Source organism: Belonocnema kinseyi, chromosome 5 (assembly GCF_010883055.1).
Source record: "Belonocnema kinseyi isolate 2016_QV_RU_SX_M_011 chromosome 5, B_treatae_v1, whole genome shotgun sequence".
NCBI classification, from domain to species: Eukaryota; Metazoa; Arthropoda; class Insecta; order Hymenoptera; family Cynipidae; genus Belonocnema; species Belonocnema kinseyi.
The window spans coordinates 127,720,706-127,744,189 of NC_046661.1; the positions used below are offsets into that span (position 1 = coordinate 127,720,706).

Below are 23,484 nucleotides of genomic sequence, written 5' to 3' on the forward strand. Positions count from 1 at the left end.
AAAATTCATATTTTTGGTTTAAAAATTCATATTGTTTTTGTTGAAAATTCAAGTATTTTATAAAGAACTCATTTTTTAAAAATTGAAAATGTATTATTCTAACTGAAAACATAAATATTTACTCAAATTTATAGTTCAATCTTTTTAGTACAAAATTTGTCTTTTTGGTTGAAAATTCATTTTTTTTTGTTGAAAATTTATCGTTTATAGTTTAAAATTCAAACATGCGGTTGGTAATTGATGTACTTTCTTAAAAATTCATTTATTTGAGTAGAATATTGTTCTTTTTTAAAAATGGTTGAAAATTAACAGATTTTGTTTAAAATTCTTTCTTTTTTTTAATTTCGTATTTATAATAGAAAATCATTTGTTTAAAAATCCACATTTCTGGTTGTAATTAGTTGAAAATTCAATTTTTATCTGAAAATGTAACTATCCTATTCGTAAATTGAAAAATTTTGGCGAAAATTTGTATTTTTTAAATTAAAACTTTACCATTTTCAGTTGAATTTAATCTTTTTGGTGAAAAATCCATTTTTAAATTGAAGATTGGACTATTTTGTTGGGAATATGCTTCTTTTTGTTAAAAATTAATCTTCTTAGTAAAATCTTCTTAGGAAAATGCAACTAATTACATAAAAAAAAATTTCCGTTAAATACTTATCATTTTAGTTTGTATATTAGTTTCTTTCTTTGATAATTAACTATTTTTTTGGTATTTCAGCTATTTTGATAAAAATTTACCTTTTTTATGGAAAATTAATTTTTTTTTTTTGAAAATGCAACTGTTTTGTTTAAACTCAGTCTTCTTTTATAATTATTATTTTTTATTCAAAATTAAAATATCACATTTTTATTGAAAATGTTTTCTATTTTATTCGAAAAGTTAACTATTAGAATGAAAATTCGACAATTTTGTTTAAATTTCATTTTTCATTGGTAGGAATTCATAATTTTAGTTTGAAAATTCGTTTCTTCGCAAAGGAATTATGTATACTTTTTTTAATTTCAATTTTTCTACCAAAGCTTCGTTAGAAAATTAAACTATTTTCTTGAAATTTCATGTATTTTCTTGAATATTCCTCTTTGGTTAAAAATTTAACTGCTACTCTGTTAAAAATTCATCTTTTTGGGTCAAAAATTAATTTGTTTGGTTGAAAAGTGGACTATTTTGTTGAAATTATTATTATTATTTTTTCCATTTAAACTAAACTATTAGCTTAAAAATTGAACAATCAGGTTGAAAATTTATGTATTTTTTAACAAATTATTTTTTTTTAAAGAAAATTAGTAATAAAATTAGGTAACTTCAAGGGAAAATAGGGGACCAACCATGAAGCCTGCAAATAATAAAATACATTAGAATTGAAGCAAATTGTCCAAAATCAGCAATAGAAAAAAAATTTCTTATATTTTTATCAGTTATATTATCATCACGAGGACTCAACCACACACCCTATTAAAGAAAAAAAAACAACGAAATGAAATCAGGGATATGAGAAAAAAAATGAGCAAACAGGAGAAGAAAAAGCGAAAAATAATCAATAAATAATAATCGCTGATCGAAAATGAAAAAAAGAAGCAGCAGCGAAAATAGCGAAAAAGTGTTTTTCAGTATTTTCGAACCATCGTACGATTATTGGTGGGCACAGCTCGATACCGAATTCGAGGAATGTCGTCACCCAGCTCACTGGGATGTTCCTCAATCATGATGTTGTTCTCCATCAGGATTCGCCTGAAATTTAATCAGAGTTTCGATTTTTCGTGTCTGATTCATTTCTTCTTTCCTCGAGCTAATTCGATTTTGGATTTTTTTTTTTTTTTTGAAGAATTCTAGGAGGAAGAAATCAAGGAAATGAAAACGAGAAATTCAGAGTGGAAGTTCAAATCTCAGAAGAAAATTACCTTTTGTCTCATATAAATAAATATCTAAAAAGAAAGAAAAAGTGAAAAAAACGAATTTTCAAGAAAATAGTTAATTTTTTAACCGAGCTAATTATTTTTTAACTAAAATTATGACTATTTATTTTTTTTAAATATTGTTTCATTAAATAACTCAACTTTTAATGTCAATTTCAAAAAATGAAAATGTTTTGAATTTTTTATTTTGAAATTTGAGACAATTATCTATTCAAAAAGATTCAACTGGTTTGGGCTTCCAATTTTTAATGTATAAAATTCTATTATTTTAATGTCTTAATTCAAAATTCTGCAGTTAATTCGATTTTGGAATTTTATTTTCAGAAGAAAGCTAGGAGGAAGTAATCCAGAAAATGGAATTTAGTTATTATTTAATTTAATTTATATTTATATTTAATTTATATGATTTATATAATTTAAAATACTTTTTAAAAAAATTATTTAACTTAGTTATCAATTTCCGACTTCAAATCATCGTTAAATTTTGTATTTTCTTATTCTTTCATTTTTTGATTTGACACGGTCTTAATATGAAAAGCAATTTGGATTTTTTAAATCTAAAATTATTTTAATTTCAGTTGGCAATCGTTCCATTTTTACCAATTTAATTCAAATAACTTTAACCTCGATTTAAAATTAAACAAAATTTTTAATATTTTAAATATCTAAAATCTAGATTTTCTAATTATTAAAGTTCTGAATAAAAAAAAAATAAAAAATTGTACAAGCTTAAAAAAACGGAAGAGGTTTTTAAATTTCTGAATTTTTATTTTTAAATTCACACGATTCTCATAACAACCACAATTTGAAAAATTTAAATAAATTATTCAATTCTGGATGCCATTAATTGAAATTGTTTAATCTTTAAATTTTCAACTGCATTTTTAAAGATTTCAGTTAGACATTGTTCAATTTTTAGAATTTAATTTTGAAATCATGACTTTAATCTTAAAACGGTTCACCTATTAATATTTTTAATTTAGAAGTATTTAATTTAAAAATTAAAATTCATTAGAGTCTTGAAAATTCTTTAAAATTTTTTGATGTCCTTCATATTAATATAATTGTTTAAATATGTAGAAATAACTTGAAATTAAATTAAAAACCGTTCAACCAAAAACGGCATAGTTTAATTTTCAATATAAAAAATAATAATTATGAGCAAAAAAAAGAAGGGTTTTCAACAAAATAATTGAATTCTCACCAACAACCAAATTAATTTTCAACCAAAAAAGATTAATTTTTATCAAAATACCTGAAATATTAAAATAATGCTTATATTATGAAACAAAAAAAACTATTTTTCAAACTAAAATGATGAGGCTTTATAACAACATTTTTTTGTAATTAATTGAATTTTCGACCAAAAAAATTAAATTGAAACTAACAATGATAAATTTTTAATTACAAAAATACAAACTTTCAGCAACATTTTTAATATTTTAACTAAAGAAATGCATTTCAAGCTAAAAACTAAAATTTCAACCAAACGTAAAATAGTTAAATTTTCGACCAAAAAGATGAATTTTCAGCTAAAAAAGAATTAATTTTTAACAAGGAAAAAAACGAATTTCCAACAAAATAGTTAAGTCTTTAACAAAAAATAGTATATTAATATTTTTAATTCCAAAAATTAATTTTGAACAAAAAAAAATTATTTTTTCAAGAACGTAGTTCAATTTTCAACGCATATTTATAGATTTTCAGATTTCAAAAGATTTCACGGGATTTCAAAGGATTTCTGAATATAATGAAGGATTTTTAAGAAATTCTTATATTAATTTTAAGATACTTTTTCAAATTCTTTGTAAATTTCTTGACTCCTTATAGATTTTTTGAAATCTTTGCGAAATCTTTTTAAATATTTTTTAATTGTTGTAAAATCTCACAAATCCTAGAAATCTTTGATTTTTTTTTTAAATCTTTGAAATCTTTGTGAAATGTCTTGAAGTATTTTTAAGTATTTAAAATATTTGTGAAACCTTTTAAAATTGTGTAAAACCTTTGAAATGTTCTTATATTTTCGAAATTTAAAAAAATTTTAATTATTATATAAATTTGAAATGCTTATAATTTTTTTTTAAATATTTACTTGTGAAATCTTTCCTGCATTTTTTGTGTTCATTTAAAATCACTGAAATATTTAAAGTCTTTTCGAAATCTTCTAAAATATTTTAAATCTTTAAATTTGTCAAATACTTGAAATATTTATATAATCTTTCTAAAAATCTTTTGTATTCATTGAAATCTGTGAAATCTTTGTAAAATCATTTTAAATATTTAAAAAAATTTTAAACTATTAAAAATTTTTTTAAATCTTTGGAATCTGGTGGATCGTACCCTTTTTTAAAATTTGCAATTCTGGTATTATTTTGAAATTTCTATGAAATTTGAAAAAAATCGTTGAAATACTGTGAATTTAAAAATTTTTTAATTCTTGAATTCTTCTCTGTTTCCTTTATATTTCACTCTGTGTGAAATATTTTGAAATCTTCTAAACAATTTGAAACTCTTAAAAATCTTTGATTTTTGTTGAAATCTGTCAGATCATTTTTGAAATATTTAAAATCCTTTAAATCTTTTCAAAGTTTAGAAATTATTCAATTGAGTTTAAATTTAAATTATTTTAAAATATTTAAATATTTAAATATCTGATAAAAGCTTTGAAATATTTTTAAGTATTTAGAAAGCTTTAGAATTATTTTTTAAACTTTTTAAATCTGGGGCATCCTCAAAATTCATTTTAATTCTGAGACTGATTTAACATCGAAATTTTCAAATAAGAATTTTTATAATTTGTAAGTTGAATTTTCCCCAAAAAAGGGCAAAATAAATTAATTTTCAAATAATATTATGAATCTTCAACTGGAATAGATGACTATGTAGCCAAAAGAATTAATTTTTACCTAAAATTATTAGTTTTTAACAGAAATACTTAAATTTTCAACCAAAAAAATTAATTTTGAAACAGAAAGATTAATTTTCTAACAAAAAATACAATTCTTAAATAAAATACATAAATTTTTAACGAAACACTTTTATATTCAATAAAAGGAGATACATATTCAACCAAATAACAGAATCTTGAACTAAAAAAAAAAGAATTTTCAGTAGAAAGTGAAATAGTTACATTTTTAGTTAAAAAATTAGTTTTGAACCTAACTGTTGAACTTTCAACTAAAATAATGAACCTTCAACTGAAATAGTTAAATTTCACAACATGAAAATTAATTTTCAATCAAAATTATAAATATTTAACAGGCATACTTGAATTTTTAACCAAAAAGATCAATTTCAAATAATAAAATAAATTTCCAAATAAAAAGGATAGTTTTCTACCAAAAAATACAATTTTAAAACAAAATATATGAATTTTTAATGAAATCCGTAAACATTCATTTAAAGAAGTCACATATTCAAGCTATTAGTTGAATTTTTTAATTAAAAAAAGAAAAGAATATTTAACAGAATATGAATTAGTTACATTTTTAGTAAAAAAAAAATCAATTTTTAACCTAACTAATGAATTTTTAACTAAAATGGTGAACCTTTAACTGCAATAGTTAAATTTCAAAACAAAAAAAAAAATTTATTTTCAACCAAAAAGAACAATTTTTAAACAATAACATAAATTTGTAAGCGAAAAGAATAATTTTCTACCAAAAAATACAATTTTAAAACAAAATATATGAATTTTTAATGAAATCCTTTAATATTCAATTAAAGAAGACACATATTCAACAAATTAGTTGAATTTTGAACTAAAAAAAAAATAATTTTCAACAGAAAACGAAATAGAGACATTCTTATATAAAAAAATTAATTTTCAACCTAACTGATGAATTTTCAACTAAAATGATGTACCTTCTACTAAAATAGTTAAGCGTCAAAACAAAAAGATGCATTTGTAACCAAAAAGATAAATTTTTAAACAATGAGATTAATTTTCAAACAAAAAAATTAATTTTCTACCAAAAAATACAATTTTTCAACAAAATACATGAATTTTTTTACGAAATACTTCAAAATTTAATTAAAGAAGATAAATATTCAAACAAATAGTTGGATTTTGTATTAAAACAAGAATTTTCAACAGAAAATGAAAAAGTTACATTTTTGGTTAAAAAACTTAATTTTTTACCTAACTGATGAATTTTTAACTCAAATGATAAACCTTCAACTTTAATAGCTAAATTTCAGAACAAAAAAAGGAATTTTTAACCAAAAAGATAAATTTTTAAACCATATGATTAATTTTCACACAAAAACATTAATTTTCTGTTAAACAATACAATTTTTCAACAAAATAACTGAATTTTTAATAAAATACTTTTATATTCAATTTAAAAAAGATACATGTTAAATCAAATAATTGAATTTTGAACTAAAAAATATATAATTTTTAACAGAAATTGAAATATTTGAATGTTAATTAGCAAAAATTGATTTTCAAACTAACTAATGAATTTTCAACTAAACTGATGTACCTTCAACTGGAATATTTGAATTTTAAAACAAAAACATGAATTTTTAACAAAATTAATGAATTTTTAACAGAAATTGTTGAATTTTCAACCAAAAAAAATAATAATTTTCACTAAAAAAGATAAATTATTAACCAAACCCGAAAGAATGATAGTTACATATTTAGTTTAAAAAATAATAATATTTACCCAAAAAAAATTCAACAATATAGTTGCGTTTTCGGAAAAAAATTTCTTTTTGCCCAAAGAAAAAACAAGTTTTTAATCAAATAGCTCATTTTTCAATCAAGGTAATTAATTCTAATTTAAATTATGAATTTTTAACAAAAGAAAATTAATTTTTAAGAAAACAGTTTACCTTTCAAATAAATAATTTTCTTTACAGCCTAACAGATGATTTTTCAACTAAAATGATACATATTTAATTGCAATAATTAAATTTTTACAAAGTAAAGAAAAATTTTTAAACAGCATGATTAACTTTCGAAGAAAAAGTTCGTTTTCTACACAACAAAAAAATTGATTTTTTTTAATTCGTTAATTTTAAACGAAATAGTTGAAGTTTTTAATTGAAAAAGGCCAATTTTTGGCCAAATTGTTGAATTTTAAATTAAAAAAGAACCATGGTCAACAAAAAATTGGTAAAAGTTAAATTGTCAAAAGAAGAAATTAATTTTCAACCAAGCTGCAAAATTTTCAACTAAAATGATGAATCTTCAAATAGAATACTTGAATTTTATGTCAAAAAGATAAATGTTCCATCATGAAGATTAATTTTCTACAAAAAAAGAAAGAATTTTTCACAAATTACGTAAATTTTCAAACAAATAGTTAAGTTTTTAGATAAAAAATATCATTTTTTACCCAAATTGTTGAATTTTCATTCAAAGTCAAATTATAAATCTATTCCTTAATAAAAAACGGATTTTCAGCCGTTATAATTCAGAAAGTTTTTAAAAATTACTTGAAGTACCTTCTTTTTTTTTAAATTTAGAATCAAAAAACTTTTAAATGGTGAAGAATTCTAATTTGGGACAGAGATTCTTTAAACTTCTTTCTTTTAAATCCGACTTATAATTCTGTTAACCAATTCTCTATCCATGTCAAAAATTCCCTGTTCCAAGTGAAATAATATTTTTTTACAGAAACTCCGTCTTAATATAAAAACGATAGTTATTATTTTCTGAAATTCCCTGTTCAAGTCCGAATAAATAAATATTCAGCGAATAAAACGTGATAAATCCATTTTATGAAAAAATGGAGACAATTATTTTTTCTGTATGTATGTCAATGAATTTCCCAGCGAATAAAATTTTAAATTTTGAGGAAGGCCTTCTTCGGGACGGAACGAAAATACGAGGAGAAGGGAGGAAGGAAGGAAGGAATTAGCCCCAGATGAGAAAAGCAGCTCAGGAATCCTCACTTGGTCTCGTTGACTTCAGCGAGGAGTTTCTCGCATCTGGTTCTGAGGAGTTGAAGATACCTATCAGCTAGCAAAGCCGCCCTGGAGACTCGACGTTCCTGATGGACGGCGCCAAGAGTTTCCGCAACGCAGGAGACCCTGTGAGAGCACTGTGCGATCATCTCGAGCTGTCGGTTCACCCTCTCGACCCTCTCGAGTGACTCCTTGTCGGTGCAGAGTGGTGCGAGATCCTGACGTTTCGTGAAAATTTCATCTCTTCAACTTGAATCGAATCGTGCAAATAGATCGTCTCGTCTCGTCTTGTTTCGTTTCTTTTCTACATAACTGGCTAGATTCGACGGAGACTTGACGCATTTAACTTTCTAAGGTCACTTTTTATTTTTTTTTAAACTTCTTCTATTCTAAGGTACTTTGCTGTTCTCGCTTGCCTGTATGTCTTGCTGCATTTTCTCCACCTCGGTCCTCATATTTCGCTCAGCCTGGTCCCTCTGTCTCTGGGAAAGCGTCATCCTCCTGGAGAGTGTCATCCTGTCTGCCCGGAGACCCACTGAAAGTGCTGTATACTTTCTCTAAAACAAGAATTTTAAACAAAAAAAAATCAATTGATAGAATCTCGGCCCGACCAGCCCCAATCTATTCTATCAAATCCCATCTGATCATATTCCATCCGATCATATCCCACAGGTCTTCGATACTATCTAATCTCGACATCTGTCCCATCATATCTTACCCTATCGCATTTAATAATAATAATCTATTCGGTCCGATCTCATCCCGACCTGTAACATACCGAACCGTCCGATCCGATCCTAACACTTTAGATCGCCTCACGGTCCGATCCCATTCCGACCCGCTACATCTAATCCGATCCTATCCCAAACCGTCCCATCCAATCCTAACACTTTAGATCGCATCACGGTCCGATCCCATTCCGACCCGCTACATCCAATCCGATCCTATCCCAAACCGTCCCATGCAATCCTAACACTTTAGATCGCATCACGGTCCGATCCCATTCCGACCCGCTACATCCAATCGGATCCCATCCCAAACCTTCCCATCCGATCCTAACCCATCCCGTCCAATCCCGCCCAATCTTATCCAATCCAATCCAATCCTGGTCTGATTCCATTCCGATCCGTGCGATCTGATCCTATCTCAGCCCATTCGATCCCATCCCAAACCATTGCATCCTATCCTAACCTATTCAATCTCATCCCGACCCGTCCGATCCTATTCTACCCAATCCCATCTAATCATATCCCTACCGATCATATCCCACAGGATCCTATACGATCACATCCCGGCCCCGCCCCATCCAATTCTATCCTATCGCATCCAATTATATCCCATCCAGTGCGACCCAGTCCCAACCTATCCTATTCCGAACCGCCTCATCTGATCCTATCTTATCCGTCTGGTATTATGCTACCGAATCCCATCTGATCATATCCCATCCGATCCGAAACCATCCCAAACCGTCCGATCTCGATCCGCCCAATCATATTCTACCCAATCTCTTCTGATAATTTCCCATTCCATCCTATCCCGCAGGATCCGATACGATTCAATCCCGACCCCCGTCCGATCCTATTCTACCCCATCCTATCCGATGCTATTCCATCAGATCTCATACCGGTCTAATCCCATCCTGCCCATCCTATTCCGAAACGTCCCACCCGATATTACCCTACCCCATATGATCCTATCCCATCAGATCCCAACTCGGTCCGATCCCATCCCGACCCTCATCCCGTCCTATGTTACTCTATCCCATCCGGTCTAATCTAATCCCGATCCATCCCATTTCGAACCGTCCCATAAGATCCTGTCTCATCAGATCCCATCCCGGTCCTATGCCAATCCGACCGACCCCATCCAAACCTATCCCATTCGGTCCGGTCCCAATCCGCCCCATCCCATTCCAAACCGTCCCATCCGATCCTACACAATCCCATAAAATGTCATCCCAGTCCGATCCCATTCCAACCCGTACCATCCGATCTTATCTCATTCCATCTGAACATATCCTTTCAGCGGGAAAAAGTATGACGGACAGACGATGGGACACCAATCCGGAACTACAAAGGTTTCAGCCCAGAGCTACGAAATCCTAAAAAGATCAGATACCATTATAGGGCTTGGACTTACTTCAGAGATAAAAAAGGTCAAAATAGGCAACATGCGCCAACAAAAAGGTGCCTGTAGCCTATTTCAAATAGTAAGTAAAATCCTATCACATCTCATCCATCCACATTCCATCCCGACCCGTCTAATCCGATCCTATCCTACGCTATCCCATCTAATCATATCCCAACCGATCTCATCTTGCCGGATCTGATACGATTCCATCCTGATTCATTCCATTCAATCCAACCCTATTCCATCCGATCCTTATCCATCCGATCAGATACCATTCTGTCCCGATGCAACCAATTCCATCCAATTCCGACCCGTTCTATATAATCCGATTACACCCTAACCTATCCCCTCCGATCTTATTCTACCCGATCCTACCCTAGGTTAAGTCACCCAATCATATCCAATCCGATCCCGACTCGTCCCATCCGATCCTATCCCATCTCAACAAATCCTCGCAGCCGGAAAAAGTACGACGGACAGGCGGTTGGATACCGAACCGAAACTGTAAAGGTTCAGCCCAGGGCAGCAGAATCCTAAAATAATTAGGTGCCATTACAGAGCTCGGACTTACTTAAGAGAACAAAAAATTAGTCAAAAGTAGACGATATGTTTCTACAAGGAAGATTTTTATATTCTATTTAATATAGTATTTAGAATCCTATCGTATCCCATCCAGCCTTATTCCATCTCGACCCCTCTCATCCAATCCCATTCTACCATATTCCATCTGATCATATTCCCTCTGATCCTAAGCCATCCGATCCCATTCCGAATCATCTAATCTGAACCAATTCCGACTTGTCCGATCGGATCCGATCGTAACATAACATATCTCATCCGATCCTATTCTACCCGATCCTATACTTTCTTAAACCATCCGACTATATCCGATTTGATCCTATCCTATCCCATCGCAACATATCTCAGCGACGGGAAAAAGTACGACGAACAGACGGTCGTACACCGAAGCGAAACTGTAAAAGTTTCAACCCAGGGCTACAAAATCCTAAAATGATTGCGAAATGCACCTAAAAAAAGACGTTTGAATCCTCCTTAATATACTATGTATTTAAAATCCTATCGTATCCCATCCAGCCTCTTCTTATCTCGGTTCGATCCTATCCTATTCTATCTGATTGTATCCCTTCCAATTCAATCCAATCCGATTCTATTCCGACCAGTCCCATTCTATTCTACCCTATAATAGTATCTGATCGTATCAACTCCGATTCTATCCAATTCCGACCCGTGCCATCCGATCCGATACAATTCCAAGCCGCCCCATCCGATCCGATCCCATCCTCTCCAAACATATCCTATCAGCGAAAAAAGCGCGGGGAAATGGTTCCGTAACATATATTATATACGATTTTATCCAATATTATTCGGTCCTATCAGATTTTATCTTTTTTTTTATCTCTGCAGGGCTCAGAATATAGTGTAAATTATTCTTACTGATTTTCCAATACTCTTTGCACAAATACAATAAAATTGAAATTTAAAGCATTTTTTAACAACAGTCATTCAGCTTAAGAAATTTGTAATCTGGGATTCAAATATTCATTTCTTATCTGTTAAACTCGTCAACGTGGATAATTTTCTCAAAAGAGAGAAGTTTATAATTGATTCATTTACAATTTAATTATTGAAGAACACTCATTTTGAACACGAAATTACTCAACAATTAACAATTAAGATTCAACAATTAAATTAAAAAGTTAATTTTTTTATCAGGTAGGTTTTTAATTATTTTTTTTCTAAGTAGTGGAATTTTCAACAAAATAATTAAATTTTTAACCAAATACTAGAATTTTTTACTGCCCCAAATGGAGTCTGGATCAAAAATATATTGGTAGACTTTCAGTTAAAAAGAATTAATTTTGAACCATAAAAGATGAATTTTGTATGTAAAAAGACATACAATTTAACGTTTATCCAAAAAATATATTTTTAACAAAATAGTTTAATTTTCAACAAAATAATTTAATTTTTATCCACATAATTGAATTTTCAAACTAAAGAGATGAATTTTTAATTAAATACAAGTTTTCAACAAAATAAAAAATATTTTCAACAAAATAGTTGAATTTTCAACTAAAACTAATTAACTTTCAAACAAAAGTGGTTAAGCTTCATCTAAAAACAATTGTATTTTCAATAAAACAGTTAAATTTTCAGCCGAAAGATATAAATTCACAATAAAACATGTAGAAGTTGATTTCAACCAAAAAAGATTGTTGTTTTTGATTAAAAAAACAGTTGAAATCAACCAAAAAAACTAATATGCAGCAAAATAGACAACATTTCAACAACATAAATGAAAATTCAATCAAATATTTGAATTTGAAATTGCAAAAATAAGTTTTTAAGCAAAAATGGAATAGTTACATTTTCAATTTGAAAACCCAATTTTCAACCCAAAAAAACGTATTTTTAACAAAATAGTATATTTTAAATCTTCAAACAAAAAAAAAAGAATTTTTTACAAAATTCTTCCACTTTTACCGAGGTAGTTGAATTTTAAATTAAAAAATGTTAAATTTTAACTAAAAACAGAATCGTTATATTTTGAGAGTAAAAAAAAATAATCTTTAATACAAAATTTAATCAATTTTAAAAAAATCAATATTTGTCAGAAAAACAAAAGCATTCGTTACCAAATAGTTAATCTTGAACCTTCAAGCAAGAAAATGAATTTCCACAAAGTAGTTCCACTTTTACCTGAGTAGCTGGATGTGCAATTTAAAAAAAGTGATTTTTAACCAAAAGTGGAATTATTATATTTTCATTTTCGGTAATTATTCTTCAAAAAAAAAATTATTTTGTAACAAAATATTTGAACTTTCAATTAAAAAGTTAAACCTTTAAAAAAATGATTTCCTGAAAAAAAATTATTGAGGTAAACTGTAATAAATAATATTTTAACCAAGAAATTCATTTTACATCATTTGAAACTAAAAATAGTTCCATTCAACAAAAAAAGACGACACTTTAACAAAATATTTGAATCCTGATTCAGAAAATATTCATTTTTAACGAAGCACTTGCATATTAAAACAAAAAAAGATTAAATTTCTACCAAAAGAGATGATTTTTAAAAATAAAAAGACCAAAAAAATATATAATTTTAAAACAAGAAAGTTTTCACTTGAATTTTTATTAGAAAAATATAAAATTTTTAACGAAAACGTTAATTTTCTACCAAATTAGTTAAATTTTCAACCCAAAAGGACGAATTTTTACCTTGAAAAATGAAAAATGAGTTTAAGAAAGAGCACATTTTTTTCCTAAAATTGGTTAAACTTCAACCGAATTACTAATAAATTCAATAAACAAATGGATAAATATCTTCATCCTAATTTTAAACAATTCTTTTAGCTTAAAATGCTTTAAATTGTTGTAAAAGTGATTTTTACTCGCAAAACTGTTTCAACTATTAACAATAATCTTTGTGTTTTTATAAATAAGAAAAATAAATAAATGTCATAAAATTGTACAAGAAGTTAGAAATAAATAAAAATTAAAACTGGTCTGTTAAACTGCAAAGTTTTAGTTATTAAACTTTCATAACTTAAACAGTTCAAAGATTTATATTTAAAAAATATATATCTAAGCCATCATTTTTAAAGCTCTAAATTAAATCATGAGTCCATAAATTTGAAAATGTTCAAAGTTATATAATATTCAGCAATTTTAAGTTTAAAAAATTGAAAATTGAACGTTTACCAGCATTTCTGTTTACGCGAAACACTTTCTAAATTAAAAGCTAAATATTTGAAAAATGTTCTTTCTTTTAATTAAAATTTTTTAATTAAATGGAAGAAGATTTGAATATTTTAAATTGAAACAATATTCGAATTTGATTTAAAATCGAATAAAAGTGTCTTGTAAAATTAATTATTTTCCAATTTTTAATACTTGAACTACAGTTAAATTCTAAAAATCATTAATTAATTTATATTTAGAATGATCAACTTAAAAATTTGCTGACTTAACATTTTCCATTTCCATTCTGTATTTTAAAATTATTTTAATGAAAAATGCATGTTTCAAAATGAAGACCCCAAAACGGAAAATTTGCAAAGTTAACGATTTTTAAATTATGCATTGTAAACTGAATTATTTCATAATTGAAAAGTTAAAAATTGAATTAGGCATTAAAAAAAGCTCAAATCAAATTTTCTAATATTAAATTATATCATAAAATTAATTTGATTTCAAGTTACTAGATAATTTTTTTTTAATCCTGTAAAATTTCTGGTAAAATAAAATAATAAATTCACTCATTTCCCCGTTTCGTAGTCGTGAAATTCCTGATCTTCCAAATAATAAAATATTCTAAAAGATCAATTTTTGTGATAGAGGATAGGTTTTTTTTGCCATTTTTCCAAAAAAGTAGCAAAATAGTTGCATCCTTAAAAAATGTGAAAAGTTCCGAACCCTGACATAAGTATAATTTAAAAATTAAAATTACTATTTAAAAATAAGACCTAGAAATGGACTCACCTCGAGATCTTCTTCGGATAGATTCTCACTGAAACAAAAAGAGAATGCGAAACAGTAAATTGAGATAATGTTCTTCCTCTCCAAAACTTCAAAACTTCAGCAAAAGCTGCAAAACTTCATTTTCAAAATAGTTTCGTGTCACCTGACTTTCTTTTTCATTTTCCTCGGCCAGTAATTTTTAAAATTCAAATTACTATTTAATACTTTTTTTTAATTAAATATTTTAAGTTATTTACATACGACAATTCTAATTTTTAATATGGAATATATTACAGATAGAATAAAATAATTTTAAATTTGAATTTTGTAATCAAGACGATTAATTTCCAAATAAAAAAATGAATTTTCAACCAAATACTTTAATTTTCAACTAAAAACTATCCATTTTTATTTAATAATCGAATAGTACAATTTTCAGTTGACAAATCAATTTTCAACCAACAAGAAACGAATTTTTAACAAAATAATTAAATATTCAACATTAAAATGAATTTTTTTTAGAGTTATTCAACTTTCAACAAACTATTTAAAATTTTCTACTAAATTTAAAAAAATTTTCAACCCGAAAAAAGACGAATTTAGCAAGCATAAAAGAACATTTAAAAAAAAGAGTTGAATTAAAAAAAAAGTTAATTTTTTAAACAAACTGTTGAATCTTCAACTAACACAGACGAATTTTCATGCAAAAATTAAATAGTGAAATTGTCAGTAAAAAATTAATTTTGAACAAAAGAAGCCAAATGTTTAATCACTAATTAAAATTTTTTACCCAAAGAGATGTATTCTAAAACAAAAATACAATCGTAAACTTTTGAATTAAAAAAGAAAATAAATTTTCAACAAAATAGTTAAATTTGCAAATCAATAAAATAATAAATAACCAATAAAATTAATTTTCTAACAAAAACTATAATTTTAGAACAAAATACATAAATAATTGATAAATTTTCAGAAGAAAAAGTTAATTCTCAACCCACAAAAAAAAGAATTTTCTACAAACCATTTAAAAAGTCAACCAATAAAATAAATTTTTATCAAAGCACTTTAACTTGTAACCAAATAGTGAATTTTTTAACCGAAATAATAGAATTTTCAACACGAAAAAGGGAATTATGTGAAAAGAAAAAACATTTAACACAATATGTACATCAATTTTGTAACATTCTACAACACAGTTGAATTTTCAACCCAAGAAAATTAATTTATAAGAAAAGGCATCAATTTTCAAACAAATAGTTGAAGTTTCAAATGAAATCAATTTTCATCTAAACATTTAATTTTTACACTTTAAGTTAAAAAACATAATTTTGAAACAACTTTGAAAACTATTAAAATATTATAAATTCTCATGAAAATCTGCAAAATCTGATGATATTTGCTCAAATTCTGGAAAATTTATTAAGATTTTAGCTTTAGAACTTTTAAAATCCCTGAAAAACATCCAGAAAGACGAATTTTCAATAAATAAATATTTTCTCAGTCGAGAAAGAAAAAAAATCATCCCGACAACTTTGAAGCTAAAAGATAAATTTTTTGTAAAACAGTTGAATTTTTAACCCAAAAATACGAATTTCATTAAAAAATATTAGTTTTATACCAATACATCCTTTTTTTACTAAGAAAGATCAACTTTCAACAAAACATGGAAAAGTTAAAATTCAGGTCAAAAATGAATTTTAATTTATAAAAAACGACTAATAGTTAAAATTTCGAAAAAAAAAAATTTCAACCAAAAAAATTTTTTTCAACTAAAACTTTAAAGTGCCTTTTGAACAAAAAATTCATGAATTTTCAACCAAACCTATGAGTCTTTAACGACAAAAATTAATATTTCTCAGACAAAAAAAATTGTTATCCGTAAAAACGAAAGATAAAATCATGTAATAATTGATGTTTCAACCAAAAAAGATTTTAATTTAAAATTAGAAAAAGTCGAATTAAAAAAATATATAATGTACAATCAAAATGTTAAATTTTCAAAATTGAATTTTTAGTTTAAAAAATTAATTTTTAACTAAGAAATCTTTTTATTTGCATTGAAATAAAGAAATAAAAATTGAACAAAATTCTTGAGTTTTTGAGCAAAAAGACAAGTTTTCTATAAAACAGTTTAATTTTGAATTACAAGCATGAGCAATTTTTGGCGAATATTCCTTCTTTTTTTAAATTTATTTTTCTATCTAAAAATCTAATTATTGTAGTTTTGTTTGAAAATTTATACCAAAACTACAATAATTAGATTTTGAGCCAGAAAAATAAATTCAAAAAAAAAGAATTTGTGATCAAAATGGTTAAATTTACAACCAAAAATAGAATATTTTAATTTATTTAAAAATTTTATTTTCAACCAAAAAAATTAATTCTACATGCATCAAGTTTCAACAAAATTGTTGAATTTTACACTAAAAAAGATAAATGTTCAAGCAAAAATACAATCATCACGTTTTCAATTAAATAAAAATAAATTTTAAAAAAGGAATTTTTGACAAAACAGTTCAATTTTCAAATAAAAAATAGTTCCATTTTCATTAAAAATTTAAGTTTTAACTCAAGAAATAAATTTTCAACTTCTAAAATGATGAATCTTCGATACAAAAAATTAATTTTTAACCAAATTGTTAAATGTTTAGCCTAAAAGATGAATTTTCTACAAGAAATAAAATACAATTTTTCAACAAAATACATGAATTTTCAACTTAAAAAAAAAAAAACAATTCTCAATCAGAAATGAAAATTAAATTTTCAGTTAAAAAAATAATTTAATATTCAACCAAAATTATGAATTTTTAACTAAAATTAACTAATGAAATAAATTTTTAACTAAAATGATGAATCTTCGTCTGAAAAAATGAAGTTTTAACCAAACAGTTTAATTTTGAACCGAAAAGATGAATTTTAGACAAAAAACGAAATTCACGAAAAAACATGAATTTCAAACTAAAAAAAGCTAAATTATTAAGCAAAACTACAATAATTACATTGTCAGCTGAAAAAATAAATTTAAAAAAAAACTAATATTTGACCAAAATAATAAAATTTTCAACTAAAAATAATAAAGTTTTAATTTAAAAAAAAAAACGAATTTTTGAGAAAAACCAGTTCAATTTTCAATCAAACCAATTCATTTTTAACCAAAAATAGAATGGTCACGTTTTCAGTAAAAAATTTAATTTTCAACCGATAAAATCAATTTTTAACTAAAATTAGGAATCTTTTTTCCAAAAAAATTATTCTTTGACCAAGCAGTTTAATTTTCTATAAAATCAAAACAAACTTTCAAAAAAATACATGAATTTTCAACTGAAAAAGATAAATTTATCAACCAAAACTACAATAATCAAATTTTCAGTTAGAAATCCTAAATTAAAAAAAAAGAATTTTTAAGGAAAAATAAAAAAGTTACATTTGAAACAAAAAATAATTAAAGGACTTTTCCATGTGTTTACGAATTCCAGCAGGCTAGACACCCTCTTAAAATTATACTTTCCCTTTAAAAGAGTTTTGAGAAGTGAAAATATATTTCAGGAAGTGTACTCTTGACCTAGAAAATAAAAGTGGAAATTTTTCTTTCTCCGTGGAAAGAGATTAAACGATAAAGTCGTCGTGAGTGACTTTATTTAAATTTAAGATGGCCCTCAAACTGCCAAGTCTGCGATATAAGTATATTATTAACTTCGGAAAGCTGCGAAGAATCTGCATGACAGAATACGAGACTCAAAGCAAACGATCTGTCCGGTACGAAATGATACGGAAATAGCAGAAGTCGTGGATAATCCGAGGTCGAGAAAAAAAATTTGTCGCACAGCTTTCTTTGAAAATGGAAAGGATCCAAAAGTGTCCAATCCAATGTCATTTCAGGGCCTGAAATATTTCGAATTTCGGTCTAAACTATATTTTTTTCTCTCGAAACCACCACTTATAAAAAGAAAACAAAATTTCAACCCAGAAAGATTTTTCAGAAAAAGAAAAAAAAACCAATTTGAATCAAATTGTTACATTTTTTACGAAAAGAGACAATTTTTCAACAAATAGTTGCATTTAAAACTAAAAAAGAAGAAATTTATAGAAAAAAATTCAATTTTCAACCCAAAAAAGACCATTTTCTACAAAATAGTTTAGTTTTTTATTAAAAAGGTGAATTTTCCAAACGTTTAAAATTTTAAACAAAACAAAAAAATGAATTTTAAACAAAACATTTAAAGTTTTAACCTGAAAATATAAATTTCCAACGAAAAAAATAAATAAATTTTCAAACAAAAATGACATAATTAGGTTTTTGTTTAAAATTATTTTTTTTTAAATAAACAGATCAATTTTCAACGAAATATATACGAATATTTAACCATAAAAATGTATTTTCAACCAAATAATTCCATTCCAAACTAAAAAAAGATTAAATTTATATGAAAATACTTCAATTTTCAACCCAAAAAGATTAATTTTCAACAAAAAGTTAAAGTTTCAAAAACAATATAAATTTTTTATAAAAATAATATTTAAGTTTCTATCCAGACAGATTTTTCAAAAAAAGAAAGAAGACCTGCTGGAATCGAAATGTTACATTTTTAACGAAAGGAGACGATTTTTCAAAAAATACTTTTAATTTCAAACTAAAAAAGAAGAAATATTTTTTTAAAAAATTCAATTTTCAACCAAAAAAATACACATTTTCTACAAAACAGTTTAGTTTTTCATCAAATAGGTGAATTTTCCAAACGTTAAAAATTTTAAACAAACAAAAAAATTACTTTTAAACAAAACATTTGAGATTTCAACCAGAAAATATACATTTTCAACTAAAAATTGAATTGTCGACTAAAAAAGATAAATTTTCGAACAAAAAAATTAGTTTGTTATAAGAAGTTTATTTATTTTTCTATCAAAAGATGTGGTTTCAAACCAAAAAATTCGAATTTTCAATAAAATAGTTGAAATTTCTATGAAAATAGTCCAATTTTCTATCTAAAAAGACGAATTAAAAGTTTATTTTCTACCAGAAGAGATGACTTTTGAAAATAAAAAAATTGATCTTCAACCAAATAATTAGATTTACAATATCAACAAATTATGTTTAACCAAGCAGTTCAACTATCAAAAAAAATAAACAAATTCTTAAGAAAAACAGTTAATTTTTTGTAAAAAAAAGTTGCATTTTCAACCTATAATGATGAATTTTCAACTAAAATGTTTAATTTCCAATCCAAAAATGCGAATTTTCTAGAAAAGAGTGTAAAAAAAAGTACATTCTTATTTAAAAAGTTGAATTTTCAAAAACAAAAAATAATTTTCAACCCAACAGTTTCATTTACAACCAAATTGTAGTTGGACTTTGAAGCAAAAGAGACGAATTTTTAATGAAAAAGTTCATTTTTAATCAAACAGTCTGATTTTTAACTAAGAACGATGAATTTTCAAACAAATAATTGAATTTTCAAGCCAAAAAATACGATTTTCTTAAAAACAGTTTAATTTTCACCCCGAAATTTTGAATTTTTAACAACAAACGTTTGTTTTTAACCAAACAGTTTAATCTTCTATTAAAAAAGAAAAAATTTACATCAAAATAGTTCAATTTTCATCCCAAAGAGACAGATTATCTATAAAAAGGCAAAGAATAAAATAGTTCAATGTTTTGTTTTAAAAAATTACTTTTTTCAACAAAAAGATTAATTTTCTACCAAAATTACAAATTTTCCACAAAAAAAAGTTTTTCGACAAATGGAGAAAATTAAGCCACGAAGATCAATTTTCTATTAAAAGAGAAATTTTTAACAAGATACCTGAATTTTCAAGCAAATAGTTGCATTTCTAACCAAAAAAGATCAAATTTACATGAAACGATATGAATTTTCTACAAAATACTGTTTAATTTTCTACCAAATGTGACGAATTTTCAACACAAAGAGTTAATTTTCAACCATATAATTGAATTTTCAACAAGAAGCAAGCATTTGCAACCAAATAGTTAATTTTTCAAGTAAGAGACAATTTAAAAAAAAAAAGAATTTAATTTGCAAAATAAAAAATTTTAATTTTCAACCAAAAAAGGTTTTCCAATAAAGAAAGAAAAACATCTTTAACCAAAAAGTACAAATTTTCAATAAACTACATGAATTTTCAGCCTAATAGTTGTCTTTCGGACCAAAAAAGATAAAATTTCAGTCAAAAGAGATGAATTTTCAACTCAAAAATTCAATTGAGGGGGAAAATAATTTTTAATACAAAATAAAAATTTCAAATAACTTTACTTTTTAAGTTTCTTTATTTGCTTTACGGTTATATAAATATAATTTTCAAAAAAGTATCTAGAAAATCTATAAACCATTTTTTTTTTTTAATTTTACAGGATATCAAACAATTTTAGGAATAATTGTAGTCAGTTTAAAATATTAAAAATATTTTCTTTTTCTTCAAAACTTCTAAAATCCCTAAATATATTTTAAACGGACTCTAATTATTGCTAAAATTCTCTTAAAATCTTCCTGATTCGTTTTCGACCATTTTGAAAATCTTTTGAAATGTTCTTTCAAAAATTATTTTTTTTTTTTCAATGTTCGAAATTCTTTTACGACATTTTAGGAAATCATAAAAAATGTTTCAAAATATTTTTTATTATTTCCTTAAAATTTTTCCTAGAATCTTACGAAAAAGTAATTTCGTTTAAATATTTAAAAACTTCGAAATATATTTTGAAATAATTAAAAGTTTTTCTAAAAAATTTGTAAATACTGCGAACAATTTTTTGTTGACGGTATCGAAATTAAAAAATTTAATGTTATACAAAAACAATTTTTTTTTAATAAAAAATTTACTTCGGAAATTAATATATTGTACTTTTCTTACCATAATTTCATTTTTTTTCTACAACTGTTAAAAGTGTTTAAAAATTACAAATAGAATGATAATAAACTTATAAGAAAAGAATTATTTTTTAATATTGAAAAATATTTAAATTTATGACTCTCTTTTATCAATAATGGCTAGAAAAATAATTGTATTTAAATGAATTAGGTCAAATTTGATCTAAATAGTTTGATTTTTCAACCAAGAAGATTAATCTTATACAAAAAAGACGAATTTTCAACTCAAAAGTTGAATTTGAAGCTAAAATATATATCCATTTTTTCTACAAAGTAGTTGAATTTTTCACCAAATAGTTTAATTGTCTACCACATCGTTTAAATAAGAGTTAAATTTTAATAAAAATTTCATTTTTAAGTAAAAAAAAAACTAATTTTCAACTAAGAAATGAATTTCAATTAAAATATTAAATTTATACCAAAAGGAATACATTTTCAAACCAAAAAGAAAAGCAAAAAAATTAATAATTAATTATAATTAAAATCTTAACTTTAGAATTAATATATTAAGTTTTAGTAAATTATTAAAAAATTGTGAATGTTCTGTGAAATATTTTGTTTTCTGTTTTTGAAATACAATTTTAAATTTTAGTTTTAAAATACAATTATGAATATTTAATTGGAAAACTTCAATTTTCAACCGAAAAAATGAACTTTTAAATCAGAAGATTAATTTTCTATAAAAAAAAATACCATTTTTCAACAAAATACATGAATTTGCAACTAAAAAAAAATAATTCTCAATCAGAAATGAAAGTTAAATTTTCAGTTAAAAAAATAATTTAATATTCAACCAAAATTATGATTTTTTAACTAAAATTATTAATCTTCAACTGCAACTGTTGAATTAAAAAGATAAATTTTCAACTAAAAAAATTAAAATTGGACTAAGATAGTTCAATTTTCAACGAAAAGATAAATTTATAAATAAAGTTAGGAATATTTAATTGGAAAACTTCAATTTTCAACAAAATAGATGAACTTTCAAATTAAAAAAAAAAAACTATTCTCAATCAGAAATTAAAGTTAAATTTTCAGTTAAAAAAATAATTCAATATTCAACCAAAATTATGAATTTTTAAACGAGAAAATTAATTTCTTCTAAAAAAGACGAATTTTTAACTAAAAAAGATAATTTTGTGAACAAAGAGATAAATTTGTAGGGATTAATGAAAAATCCCGAAAAATAAAATGCCCGACACTGTAAAATTCCCGAAATTAAAAATTTCCGAATAATAAAATTCACGACAGTTTATAATATTACCGAATTGGAAAATTCCCGAATTGTAAAATTCAAGAAATTAAACAATTAGAATTTCTTATAAACATATTTTATTGATTACAAATACAATAATGGAATATTATTTTTAATTTTTCAAAAATTTTTTGAATTTGATTCAATTTGATTATTCGCGAATTTTATTATTCAGAAAGTTTAGAGTATCAGGAATTTTATTTTTCACTAAAAAATTAATTTTTAACCAAAATGTTTAACTTTGAACAAGTAAATAAATTTTCATTTTAAAAAAATTCGAAAAGAAAAATGTAGTGATATTGCATTCAAAATCATTTTAATTTTTCATCAAAAACATTTTAATTCAATCAAAAAGACGACTTTTCAACATGATTAAATTTTTACTAAATACATGCAGTGTGAAATTTTTTTCCCAATTTTTAATTTTTTTAAATATTTTATAAAATTGTTTGTTTATACAAATAATATATTCTACAAGTTTTATGTGGACTACGCCAATTTTATAATCAAGAGATTTTTTGTTTTTAAGAATTGATTTATTTTTTTATTCTTCTCGAAAATAATGCAAAATTTTAGAAAAATTGACTTAAAAGAAAAATTCATGAATTTTTTTCCCATGAATCCTAATAAAAGTTTTTTATTTCCTGGAAAGTTTTCAAAATCTTCAAAACTTTTAATTATTTTACAATCTTTATTATAACTTGGAAAAATTACGAAATATATTTTTTAACGATTCGAATTTTTCCTGAAATTAAAAAAAAATCTAAAAAATAAAAAAATTGTAAATATTTTCAAATATTGTTTAAAATTAATTTTTCAAAATCTATCAAAATCTTTTCTAAAATTTTGGAAATTTTTTGAAAGGATTTAAAATCTTTTTAAATATTCTCTAGA

The 23,484-nt window shown here is 25.0% G+C and overlaps 1 protein-coding gene across 4 annotated transcripts in view; it reads right to left on the bottom strand.

Moving 5' to 3' along the window:
- The window catches only part of LOC117172561 (lymphoid-restricted membrane protein-like), a 171,718-nt gene that overhangs the window by 16,603 nt on the left and 131,631 nt on the right, over nt 1–23,484 (bottom strand). For 3 of the 4 annotated variants that reach the window (XM_033360620.1, XM_033360621.1, XM_033360619.1), the window contains exons 18-21: nt 14,476–14,503; nt 8,256–8,396; nt 7,828–8,057; nt 1,627–1,735 (exon numbers count right to left, since the gene is read on the bottom strand). In XM_033360620.1, the coding sequence (XP_033216511.1) occupies nt 1,627–1,735; nt 7,828–8,057; nt 8,256–8,396; nt 14,476–14,503 (508 nt within the window). The remainder of the gene's footprint in view (nt 1–1,626; nt 1,736–7,827; nt 8,058–8,255; nt 8,397–14,475; nt 14,504–23,484) is intronic. The other variant, XM_033360622.1, reaches the window with a different exon arrangement.